A 13586-nucleotide genomic window follows, 5' to 3' on the forward strand; every position below is an offset into this window, starting at 1 on the left:
AGTGACAAACCAAAGTTAGAATGCTTCTGCTGCTGCTTTACCCAAAAGGAGTGTGTTTGGACTACTAGAGTAAAAATAATCTCTCCCCACATCTACAAGCACATGCTAGGACATCATGGTTAAGAGAGGAAAATGGCTGTTTCTGTTGATATGGCTGCCATCACTGTTAACTTGGGTTCATATCCATGTTTATACACAGGAATAAAATGTACATTTATGTCATGTTTTATTTTGCTCTCTTAAAACATAAATTAAGCTAAGGTGTTGCTTTCCAACATTCAGAAGTATATATTGTACAAACCCATAATGTAATATTTATTTCTGGAAAGTAGTGTTGGTTTTCACTATTTAAGGATCTAGCTGTATACAGAAATTATTTGTGGCAGTGTTGGTTGGTGACTTTTGGTATCCAGATCACTCTCTGTCTAGTTGCTATTCTCTGACTGAAAAATGCTGTACATATCAGAAATTTAAATACAATAATCTGTACATTCTTTAGCTCCTATGGTGTTTCAAGATAAGATCTGCTCTTTATAGGATAAAAACACAAAAGCTTTTAAACACTTTGGAATCCTTTTCCCTACCCAATTTAATTCATAATGTTCATAATATTCATAATAATGTTCACCATATCTTTCTCTAGCTTGGTGTGCAAGCTTAGCACAAGGACAACTATCCTGGCAGCAACAAACCCTAAAGGCCATTATGACCCCAATGAGTCTGTCTCTGTCAACATAGCTCTTGGCAGTCCTCTGTTGAGCAGATTTGACCTGGTCTTAGTATTGTTAGATACAAAGAATGAGGAATGGGACCACATCATTTCATCCTTCATCTTGCAAAATAAAGGTAAGAGTAGTCTTTTTAAATCGTAAGGTGTTTTGTTGGGTTGAGGGGTTTTTTTGTTTGGTTCGTTTTTGTGTTTTGGTGGGTTTATTCTTGGTTTATTTTTTTGGTTTTCTGGTTAGTTGGTTTCTGGCTTTGTTGCTTGTTTGTTCGGGGTTTTTTGTGTTTTGTTTTGGGGTTTTTTTCCCTTCATTTTTTAGTGTGTTATTCTTGAATCTTTTAAACTAATCAGTGTTTACATTTTTGTCATGATTTACATTTTTTCAGCTGTATGGTTTTTCTTCATGTAGGAGTAAGACACAGATCACTAATTAATTAAGAAGGGTGACCTGAGAAAGCTCTACTTTTACTCTGGGATCATTTATAAGAGATTTCAGCCCAGGCTGCTCAGTATAAGTGGATTATTTCCATCTCATACCTTTACAGTGTTTGATCTGCGGACCCTATACACCTTGCAGTTGTACTGTTGTTAATTGGAAACTTAATTCAGGCAGAAGAGATCAGAGATGGATATGCTGCAGGGCGCAAAGAAAAGCAATAGCATTCCCCATGTGGAGCTTTGTGCTCTGGAATGAGGGAAGGCAGTGCGATTTGATTTTGACCAGCCCCTTCCCCATCCACGTCAAGGAACATGGCTTTGATCCCCTTTACAGAAGAAGTAGTTAGAGGGAGCTTCTTCAGCTAGCTTCCTTCCCTTTCCATAGTATTTCCCTACAGAAAATGTTCAGAATATGGCAGGTAGCTGTTGGCTCCAACAGAGTAGGTAAAACAGCCAGAGGAGGTGCACACACTCATGTAGCATCTTTCATTCTAAGGAGTTCCAAGGCGCTTGGCACTGCCTGTACCATCTGGTGGGCAGTGAGGCTGACAGCATTCTGTAGAAATTACTGGAGGCTTTATTGTGGATTTTGGTATGAGAGGGATCTGATGGTGTGTAAAATTCTGCACTGGAATTTGACCAAGTCCTTGATGACTAGTGTAGAGACAGCCAGCATTGCCCCAAAAGCACAGTCATGTGTCTTTCGTAGTCACCTGTCTGTTTAACAGGAGTTCTTAGGAAGAAGCTTGATGTCTGTTGTTATAAAATTACTGACAAGGGTGTTGTAACACAGGCTGCCCAAGCAAATCAGGAAACATCTGGAGCATGGAAAGGATGAAGACCTACTTCTGCCTTATAAAAAGCATACAGCCAAAACTGTCTGATGAGAGCAACCTGATCCTGGTTCGCTACTATCAAATGCAGCGTCAGAGTGACTGCAGGAATGCTGCCCGCACCACCATCCGCCTGTTAGAGAGTCTGATACGCCTTGCAGAAGGTAAGGCCCTGGCTTTTTTATTTTTAGGCTAACAATTAACCTTTCTGAAATGAATAGCACAGTATAATTATAGGCAGTGAGCAGAGTACGAGCTTTTCCATGGAGGTAGGGATAGGTGATTCTTGTATTGTTTTATCCTTCTCATCTAAAGAGCCTCAGGGGTGAAGAATTTGAGTGTGAGAAAGGGCGTTACATTTAGATTGTCAAAACCAGTTTTAATTTTGACATTTTCACGTATATAATAAATATTAAAACCTCTGGAAGAAGTCACATTGAAGAGAAAAACCTCAGAAACGATGTGTCTATGAAAGGCAATCTCAGGACTTACTTGGCTCTATTTGAGTTAAATATTTGCTTCTACTCTGCAATTAATACAACAAAATAAGCATATTTTTTTCTTAAGTATAAATAATCCTAAAATTAATATCACATAAAAGATAACATATTTTTTTGTTTCCTAACATATTTTTTTTGTTTCATAACATATTTTTTTTGTTTTTTGAAGTATTAGTAATTAAGCTCATATTTTGCCATGCAACTTAAAAATTTCCAACTCTGAGTTCACATTATATTTCATTTATAAGAAAAAACCCAAATGAAGCAGTATGTCTCTGTCGTAACATGGCTTTATTTTATAAAATGGCATATCAAACATTTTCAGGATGAATTTAAAAGAATGTACTGTATGTTGTATAACAAACATAAATGGCAGTGTGGTGCCTCCTACTTTAGATGTTTATGCTTTATTCTCTATTTTGAGGGAAATATATTCTCCATTTAAGTGAAAGACATTCTTAACTTTTCAAGATTCACATGAAATTTTCCCATTCAGTGTTTCTTCTCTTCTTATCAGATCATGAGATTGGGGCTTTTATTAGGATTTTGTTCTTTCCAATTATTATTTAGATAGTATTAACTAACCCGTCTTTCTGTTACTGAATAAGAACTGAATGTGCTTCCATGGCCAATTAGGAAAAAGACTTCATGTGGTAAATTATTTGCATTATATCTACTTACAAAAATCAGTTTTATTTTGCTGACTGAAGAAAGAGAAGGAAGAAAAGAGTAAAGCTATTGTAGAGAAAAGCATTTTAAATAATACCAAATCTCTGACACAGACCAGGTAGAGGAATACATTTTTTTTCTGACCTATGATGAAAATTAGATCTTATTTTTTACTCTGTGGTGATGACATGTGACTGTGTAGATAAGGATGTTTCATATCACACTCTGTGTTGTGATATCCAGCACTTTACATTTTTAACTGCAGAATTTTAAGCATCTTTATTCTGTCACTGTAACTGCAATTTGAAAATTACACTCCCTTGTTCACTAGAAAAATTAATCATTCCAGTTTCTGTTGAAATTGACATTGAAATCAAAATTATTTTTTTTAAGTTATTTTATAAATTATTTAAGTTATTTTATAAATTATTTTATTTTTAAGTTATGCCCATCCATGAGTGTTTGAGGGCTGAAGAAATTCAAAGAAATATCTTGTTCCTTCTAATAAAAAAAAAAAAAAAATTGTTTTTTGACTTTGGTAACAGTTGCACCCATTTATTTTTGACAGCTCATGCCCGGCTGATGTTTAGGGATACTGTGACTTTGGAAGATGCTGTAACTGTAGTATCAGTGATGGAATCATCTATGCAGGTAAGGTTTCTTGCAGACATTGCCATTGCTGCAATACCACATTTAAAAGATTCAGTTTTACATGTAGACATGTGCCAGCTCCCTTCTTCTCTTTGGAAAGGATTTTATAGATTCATGCAAAGTAGATAATCAGAGACCTTGACAAGTCTTTTTTAGTCAATCTTGATTGTTAAAATCTTTAAACAGAGATTATACTGAAAAATCTGGATTAAGATAAAGGCCTGCTACCTTCTTTTATAGACTTTGCAGTCTAAGTGAAGTTTTGGCATACAATTGGCTTTTGGTAATCTACATTTTAAAGACATTTTTAGGCAGAAACTGTGTGTATATCATTGTGTTTAATAGCCTCTGACAGGTCTTTCTTCCATGATGTTATATAGTCACTCATTAATTAGGTATGGAGAACCAAATTATTCTTTAGTGCAAGAATGCAAACAGTTTCTTAGACCTACAAGTTATTTTGCCATTAAATAATTTTGAACTATGTTGGTAGTAATAGTAAAACTCAGAGCATTTAGAAAACTAATTTTATTCTTAGAAACCTTGAAATTCCAAAACTTTGGTTGGACTGAAAATCATGCATTCCTGTTATCACATGTATTTATGTAATGTTTCTCTGCAAAAAGACATTGAAAAAATGTGAAAGGTTAGATTTTAGTTTGTTATAATATTATTATTAGGATGTTGAAAAAGCAGCACATTTAGAATTAGTAAAAGAAATGTGAATCTGATAGAAGCGGTTTTTTTAGTAGAAATGTGGAAAATAATATAGACACTATCACTTCAGACTGAATATTTTTAAGATAAATAAATCTTCATGCTTTGGAGTAGGAAAAAAAATGCCACAAGCAGATTGTCCAAAGTTTTCTGCGTGGGGGTTTTTAGCCCATCTGAAATGTTTAGGTTTGGCTTTGTCAGAGTTGGTGTACTCTGCTACTCAGCTGACTTGTCTCATCCAAAATGTCATTTCCTATGTTCCTGTATAGGTTGGTTTGAATATTTTGAAATTAAAACAGTTTTGCAGAGCACCTATTAGTTCAATGGGCCTGAAAGACTTTTTTGGAAATAGATACACTCCTTTTTTTGGAGACAAAGCTCTCCAGGATAGATGTGCCAAGTCCCATATGGCAGGTAGGCACTTGTGATCTCCCTTGTCCTTTCAGTGAGGGTTGAGAGACTAATTGCAGTTTGTGCCACAGATAATCTATTGCACGATGTTGCAAATGGAATTTATCTCAAAAATACTACAGGGCCAGACCTTATTAAGTAGGAAAAGATTATTTTGCTGTCTGGTGCAATTCATCTTGCACTGTTTTGAAGAGCTCTGCTTTTCAATGACAGCACTGCTTCAAAGTTAAAATATGAAGCTGTTGAAACTGCAAAAGGTACTATATTAGTCTTCATTAAGTGTAATTAAACCTGTAATTAACTAGATGGAAAATTGATGGGACCATGTTTTAAAATTAATATGGTTTTGAATATAAGAACTCTGAAATACTAATTTATATATATTTTTTGGTAGCAGATCAAAAAGTGGAATGTATGTATATAATAATAATGAATGTGTATTGTCCCCTGTGTGTCTCTCTACCTGATCAGCAAAAGTAAATGTCAAAGAATTGTTTTAACTGTGGTTCACTGTTCCATTTTTATACAGTCTTGCCCTCAGGGGCTGCACGTTGACCTTGCCAGGGTCAACCCACTACATTGTGTAACAAATTTTTGTCTAATAAGAGTCAATGAGAAATTTGCCTGAATTATGACTGCAGCAGATTACCTGGGAGTACTTGGTATGTTTACCATCTTTGCTTCATTCTTAGCTTCTTATGAGTAAGTAGGCAAAAGCGTTCATTTTTGCTAGGAAAATGCAAATTTGAGATTTGCTGTTTAAGGTCAGATTTTACTTTCCTCCTGGAAAATATGAATAATCACTGAAGCAGTTTCTTTTTGAAGGAAGTGGTTTATTTGTTTTATTAAAAAAAGATAGAAGTAGCATGCAAAAGTTTATTTTCAGAAACAGATTCCTTCTCTAGGAAAAAAAAAACAACTCCACAACATTTTGTACAGATACATCCTGTGTTTCCTGCCTAATTGTCAGTCTCTAGAATGAGGTTGTAAATGAGGAAGTGCCAGCATCATTCTGGAAGGATTGGCTGCCATCTTTTAGCTCAGCATATTCCCTCTTTGACACTGTCTTTGCAACTTCTACAATAAGTCATGTTCTTGCCAGTATAAAATTAAAATTCACAGTTCTTCTGTGACTGGGTATTTTTTGTGAGCTCTTATGGGAAGGAAGACTATCACATATTCATCATCAACCTACTTCATTGGAGTTTTTTGTTTTGTTTTGCCCTCTAATTCACCTCTAATTCTAATTCTATTTCTCTTTCCTACTTTGTTTTTGTGAGCATATTCCAAACCTCCCTGGCTTGATCTTTTCTTTGCCTCATTTTCTCTTGTTAGCATTGTCTCTCTCCTTCTCTTGATCATGCTTCCATCCTTCTTTTATTCCCTTTCCAATCCCTCTCCTTTTACTCATTTTTATAATTTGTCTCTTCATCCCTAGGCATTTTACACCTTTCGTTTCCACTAACTTTCCCTCTAATACCTTCTCTATGTGTTTTAGATCCTCTGCCCTCAGTTTGCAGTGGTTTTGCAATATGATTTCCTTCCTCTACTCAAAATGATATCTCAGAGGGGCAGGTATCTCAGAGACATGAGCACCAGCACAGGAATGGAACTTCACAGATATCTTAAATTCACTTAGAATTTCACATGCACATACAGTATTTAAAAGAAGCTCCTTATAATGGCCAAGTAAAGGACTGAAATGTCAGTGAGGCAAGAGGTTATTGTAGCCCATGGCTGTATGTCTCAGGATATATAACCATGTAGTCCTCCTTTTTTGCACTGGGTCCTTAGGTCACAGGTTAACAGTACTCAGTCCAAAAGCAACTATCTTTTCTCAGTGTTTTGCTTAATATTTTGTTTATTACCTGCTATTCTAAAGGTAATATTCTTAATTTCTTAATGTATTTTTCTTTGGAATTTATCTCCAGTGGCCTTGAATATTTCAGAAATATTAATTCACCTATCTTCTCTCAGTCCTTGGGAAGTGATTGGACGGTGCTGCTCCTCTGATCTGGAGCTGAATTATGTACAGTCCAGAAGAAATTGTCCACTAAATCATACCCCCGAGAGATCGTTGTGGCCCCAGTTTCAGACTAGTAGCACTTTGAGTGTTTGGGCATGTTTCTTGTTGTCTGCAATTTCCTTCTGTGCACACACCACATCAGGATCTCACTTAGAGATTTATTTCTTTTCTTGACTGGCTCTTCCTGAGTCATGAGAGCATAGCATCCAAGATGGAATCTGGTCCTCCTTGTCTGCTTTTAATTGTTCTAACCCAGAGACTGAGTCTCTGCCTCGTTGTCTATGAACCTTCCAGTTCCTGAAGCAAATACAGCAGAGGGGTTCTGCTGGAGCCTCTTCCATGCCAAGAGACTGGTGCTTCTTTGTGGAACAGATCTATCATGTTTCTGAAGTGATGGGTGAAAAAAAACCCGAGTGGTAACTTCAGTGGGATGCATTAAAGTTTGCATGGACAGCCTTACTTTTAGCATGTTGTAGTTTTAGAGAGCTTTAATTAGCCACAGAATGATATTTTTCAGTGTAAATTTTTAAATATAATATTATAACATTGCAAAATGGGAGAATCAGAATCAGAAGTTACCACAACTGAAGATGTATAATCCATGCAATGCCATTTCTGGATCTTAAGACTTTCTTGACTTCTGGTATTGTGCTCATGGCACTTGATTCATAGCTTGTTCATTAGTTGTATTGAGCTTTATAGACTAGACAGGAATGGTAAATGCTAACTAATTTGTGACAAAATAGAGGGTTTGTGGTGTGAGGTGTTTTTTTCCCAAAGAGCAATTAACTACAAAGCTATTCTAGATGATTTGTTGGGGAACAAATCATTGTGCAATGCTCTGTTCCGAATAAAAACGACTTCATTTTTACTAGGCACAGCAAAAATTGTCCCAGATTAAAATCACTTACAATTCACTGGAATTATTCACAAATAGTAAGTTACTCTTGAAGTGTTATTCAGAAATATTTCTACCCAATAATTTACCCTGTTAACAAGTCCTAATATCCAGGTCTTTTCCTTTAAGAAATTAGGCAAAGCTAATGAAAACTTCTAGCAGTCAGAACTTCTTCAGTTAAAAAAGTTCTTCACATGGGCACAATTTTTGCAAGGTATCTGGGAAATATCTTTAATCTTCCTTTTCTGTCATAATGTTCTCAAGCTTTAGGTGGACTTCCCATTCCATGTGTCAATAAAAATAAACAAGTATGAGTAAACTGCAGGCTTGATCATGTTTATGAGCAATTTAGGCTGTGTGAACAGCTCTAATTTGTGTGGATACAGTTAGAAAATATTTGCTACCTTAAGCTTTAAACTACATATGGGACAATTTCAGATAACATAGTCTCTGTTGTTTAAATTTGGTGCTTAATAATAAAGGTAGGTGGTTTTTTTTGTTTTGTTTTGTTTTTTTTTTTTTTTTTTTTTTTTTTTTTTTTTTTTTTTGTTTTGTTTTTTGTTTTTTGTTTTTTGTTTTTTTTTTTTGTTTTTTTTTTTTTTTTTTTGTTTTTTTTTTTTTTTTTTTTTTTTTTTTGTTTTTTTTTTTTTGTTTTTTTTTTTTTTTTTTGTTTTTTGTTTTTTGTTTTTTGTTTTTTGTTTTTTTTTTTTTTAATCTCCTTGATGCCATAGGGGGGTGCACTTCTTGGAGGCATCAATGCCTTACACACCTCATTTCCAGAAAATCCAATGGAGGAATACCGAACACAGTGTGAAATCATATTGGAGCGGCTGGAGCTGAAGGATCTTCTACACAAAGAGCTGCAAAGACTTGACAGGTTATAATACACAAAGTAACAAACTAATTCAGAAGGGAAACAGAATTTATTTCACAATAATATCTGTCTAAAAATAGTCTGACATTGGGAAGGGACTCCTTCTTTAGGGGACATGGATAATCAGGGAGATTGTTTTAAAGTAGCACTCTTAGATCATCACAAGATCATTTCTGCCTCTGGGTTATAGAATTTACAAATTTCTTAATGAGTTCCCAACTCATATCTCAATATTATGCTCAGATAAGTTTCAAAAGTGCTTCTTAGAGTCAAAATGCTAGATTCTGTATATAACTTTTTGATACTTGTTTGGTAAAATACATCAGATCTACTTCATGGTTTTTTTAGCTACCTTTTGTATTAGGCTTGTCAGGATCCTTCCCCTTCTGGAAAATGTGAGCCTGAATCAAAGTTCTGTTTTGGGTGATTTTTCTTTTTTACATGCTGGAATTTTCACTGTTACATCTCAAGTTTTCAGCTCACTGCAATAATCTTTGGGAAACCTATTTGCTGTTATTAATAGAAAACTTTTAATGCACTGAACCTGAGAAAAAACCCCTAGAATTGGAAGGAAACAAAAACAAAACAAAACAAAACAAAACAAAAAAAAAGGCAAAAAAAACCCCACCACATTTTCTTCCTGAAATGAGATTAGGCTTTAAAAAACCTTGTTTTTTCTTATTGTTAAAGGAAGATAAAAGATTAATGTTGTTGAAATTAATGGAAAGAACTGGAAGAATTCACTTTTCCTTTGAATATTCTTGAGACTTACTTTGGAACTTACAGTAATGATGTGTTAAATAACTACAGAGTCAACAGAAATAGGTGAAAGTGAAATAACTTCAACAGACAGACAAAAGCTAGTTTTAAAACAGAGGTAATTCATAGGGGTCATAGAAATGTAGGATGGGATGGGAGATCAAATACAAAGAGAGGATCAAGTCTGCGTTTGACCTTCCTGGCAGGAGCTCACATTATCTGCTCTGAAGCCTTCTAATGATGCGGATTTTCTGTTGCTGTACTGTAGTATGTTTCATGATTGCTCCACCCAATGATCATAAAAGTTTTCCCAATATCCCACCAAATGGCCTCTGCTGCAAATTAAGCTGACTTCTTCTTCCCTCTCTTAAGCAGCTTAGGAAATACTAAATTGAATATCCTCTTTAAAACAACCCATTCTGTATTTGAAGACTTGTTCCATGCATTCCCTCTAAACTGTATTTCAATAAAAGAAGCATGTATCATATATCTCATCCCTTCTATATGATGAGCCATATAATTTCTGCCACCTTCCATTAAAAAATTGACTAAACATGTTAGTAAACAATTACAGTAATTATTCCAGACACGTCTATACACTTCTATATAGTGTTTCATCTTTCCCAGAGCAGAGAAACTGTTAATAATGCACATGAATCATTTCTTCTAGAGGAATGCAGTCACTTTTGGGATGGAAGGTGTCTCCTTTTCACTCTGGTTTATATCACTATTTAGCAAAAAACAGAATGCTGTCTACCTTGGAAAATTTGTGTTTAGGTACAGTAGACAGAACATCAGCTATTCTGAGGTTGGAGGGAACCCTCACTCAAGCACCTCTGTTGTTTTGGAGGGCCCTGATAATATCGATATCCACAGACAGTGATAATTAAGTTTTATAAGTGATTTGAGATGCTTTCATTCTATCATGTTTTTGACATGCTGAGTATATAGTGATTATGAGAGAAACCCAAAAAACCCCAAGGATATTGAAATGGAAAACCTAGGTATTCCAAGGGTACCTAGGTTTTCCATTCCAGTAATTCATTTGAGACTTTACCTGGCTCAGGATGATTTCATTAGGTTCCTGTTCTAGAAGGTAGACTTACAGAATACATAAAATCTGTAAGAGACTCTAGCAATGATTGTAAGTAGTGCAAAGCTGTTTGTTTTGGTGTTTGTGTTTTGGGGTTTTTTTCTGTTTGGTTTCCCAAGGAAATGCAGTTTAGATGGTTGCTTTCTCCATCCATCTGCCTTTCTTCTATTGGGGGCACTAAATTCTGCCACTTACTGTCAAAGGTGCTGAAAATTCACAGATTGCAACACCAGCTTTCAGAGCTGTATGTGAAACTTAATAATATACTTTTGTGATCTACATTATTTGTAGCTTACCACCAGTCATGCATATTATGTATCACTAATGCAATGAGGAAAAGGAAGAAAATTAAGTTACTATTGTTTAATTTTTTTTTTCCATTGTATAGATTGCAAAAGAAAAATTCATGCCAGCAGCAGCCTGAAGAAAGAAATTTCAATACTACCACAAAGTGCTTGAATGAGGATGCATTTGGGCAGTCAAAGCAAAGGTCTCAGTCAGAACCTTTAAATCAAGAAGAGGATAACTCTGGGCCACAGACACCTTTGCTTGAAGGCAGCTGTGAAGGGAGTATTCAATCAGAGCCCTTATGCAACTCAGCACGTGGTGATAAAAATACAAACAGCCTGGCATGGTTTGACAGCGTGGAAGAGAGCAGCATTGATGCTGAAGAAAATTCTCAGAGGATGTCTCCAGTGCCCAAGATATCTCCAAATAACTTGACTTCAAAAACTTCAAGTTCTGAAGAGAGATCTATTTCAATACCAAGGAAGCAAAGTGGAATGAGAGAGTCACTAGCAGCTGTGGATCTGCATGCTTCTCTAAAACAAAAAGACAAGGTTTCCAAGTCAAGGAGGAAAAGGACTGAAGAACACAACTGTTCTTCTCCAGAAGATAATAGTGCAGACTCACCACCAAGTGCTAGTGTGCAGGATCCAGTTATTAGACAACATGCTTCTAGAAGCTGGCAGAGGCTGCACAGGGAGAAGTCATATGGATTCTTTACAAGTACACAGGACCCTGAGGCAAAGGCCCTTCCCTCAGTATTGCCTGCCTCTGGTCTGCCAGATCTCTCAAGTGATGCAGATTCTGTGCTAGGAGAAGAGAACAGCATATCAGTAGCAGCAAAAACTACTGCAGTTGCCATAAGAAAAAGAAGTAAAGATCAAGTAGTAAAGGAAACAAAAATAGTAAGTTCCCATGAGCAAGAAAATGAAAGTCCCCCAGCTGCTAAATTAGCTAAATTTTCTTTCAGACCAAGGACAAAGCTTGGTCATTCTTCAGAGAAGACAAATGAAGAATTTTCTCTCTTTCCAAGTGAAACTATTTTTAAGCTGGGAGAGCAGCTTCCGGAAGAATGCTGCCCACCTGAGAAAAACAAGATGACATTGACTCGCTTAGGAAAATGTAGTTTGGAAAAAGGATCAATTGATAATAAAGGGGAAGACCAGCAGCAGAGTCAGGCCTTGGGGAAAGAGATCAGAGAAAGTGCAACAATATGCTCTGATGTCAGTGTTGATGCTGTGTCACCTCCACCCACTGAGAAGAAAAGGGAGGCAGAGGAGAAACTTGGTGATCCAAGTACAGGGAAGGTGCGCTCCAGCACATTAGCTAAGCTGTCAACGTTCTCCTTTGTATCACGCCCTGAGGCAAAATCAGAAACCTCACCTGCCATTAAGAATGACACCAGCAAGGAAAGCCACAGCCCATCGCTGAAGGTGCACGTGAGCAATCCTAGCAAAAGGAAGAGTTTTGCATTTGGAAATTCTAGTAAAGCCAGCATGGTTACAAAGACATCTCTCTTCTCCATAGCAGAGCTGGATGATGCTGCATTAGATTTTGATTGGGATAAAGAGGTTAGGAAAAATCCAAGCACATAACATGTATATCCTCCTAATTATTTAACATGCAGTTCTTCTGAATCTTCACCCTTCTGTCATTTGTATCCATGGTTTTCAAAGCATTTTATAGAATCATCCTGGACCTGTGAACATACTTTCTTTAAGGACCATATACTTTACATTAGCAAGGACTGTTTGTGCTGCAGGCCTGGTTTGGCTTTTAGTTTTCTAAACTCTTCTCAAGACTGTTTATCTCAGTTCACTGTTTTGATTGAACTAATGAACCCTAAGGACTTGTATAGCTATGTTCATGTGTCCAGAGTGAGTGATCTTGCAGAAGAGCAGTCTTAATTGACTTTATTCTTTACTTTATATAACAATTAGAATTATACATTATTCAGATTGTCCTTCCAAGTGACTGTGCCACTTTAGAAAAATGACAATGCTCAAGCTATGTCATTATGTTTTGTTCATCTATATGTGCTTTTTGTCTCAGCATGGTTACTGATACTGTAATCTATCATCATGCTATGATAAGTGTTTCTGTATTATCAATATCATGACACTTTTGCTCCATCTCTGATTTCTGTGCTCCTTGTCACACAGCTGATATTGAAAACATGGATCAAGAGCTTTTTGTTTCTGTTTTTTAATTTCAGTTTTAAATACACTGGTTCAGGTATTTGTGTCTGTATTCTGGGTCATTTTATCAAATCCCAACTCTGTAATCAACACACAGTTCTCCACTGCAGAGACAACGAATATTAGGTGATTGAATGGGAGTTGTCAGTAACCAAGGTAACTTTAATGCAGGCATTAAGCCCTAGCAGATAAACTACACTTCAAACGTAGCAGCATGGTGAAGAGTTTCCCTAGTGTAGCTTGGTTCTGAGTCAGATAATGTTTACTTGGATATTAATTATGATTAGAGTTTGAATTCATCTGATAGGTAGTTTGTATTCTGTAGCATATTGCATCTTGTGTCATTCATTTGTCTAATGGGAAGTTAATCTACTAATGCATTACATGTTTACAGAGAAAGGTAAGCCTTAATTTTTTTCTAGTGATTTGCCTGATATGTTTCTTCTGTGTTTGAATTCCCCACAGAATATTGTTATTATTACCTGCAAGGTAAACAGGGAATAGAGTGGT

General features: G+C 36.0%; 1 protein-coding gene across 1 annotated transcript in view; it reads left to right on the forward strand.

Moving 5' to 3' along the window:
- MCM9 (minichromosome maintenance 9 homologous recombination repair factor) overlaps positions 1 to 13058 on the forward strand; it is a gene marked incomplete at its 5' end in the record, with an annotated part of 48179 nt that extends 35121 nt beyond the window's left edge. Inside the window, 5 exon segments of the mRNA XM_083857354.1 lie at positions 644 to 846; positions 1956 to 2159; positions 3733 to 3815; positions 8599 to 8744; positions 10982 to 13058. Of these exon segments, the coding sequence (XP_083713480.1) occupies positions 644 to 846; positions 1956 to 2159; positions 3733 to 3815; positions 8599 to 8744; positions 10982 to 12473 (2128 nt within the window). The 3' untranslated portion in view covers positions 12474 to 13058.
- Positions 13059 to 13586: the final 528 nt, after the last annotated feature.

This window comes from Zosterops lateralis (genome assembly GCF_965231275.1).
Source record: "Zosterops lateralis genome assembly, chromosome: 3".
Taxonomy (NCBI): domain Eukaryota; kingdom Metazoa; phylum Chordata; class Aves; order Passeriformes; family Zosteropidae; genus Zosterops; species Zosterops lateralis.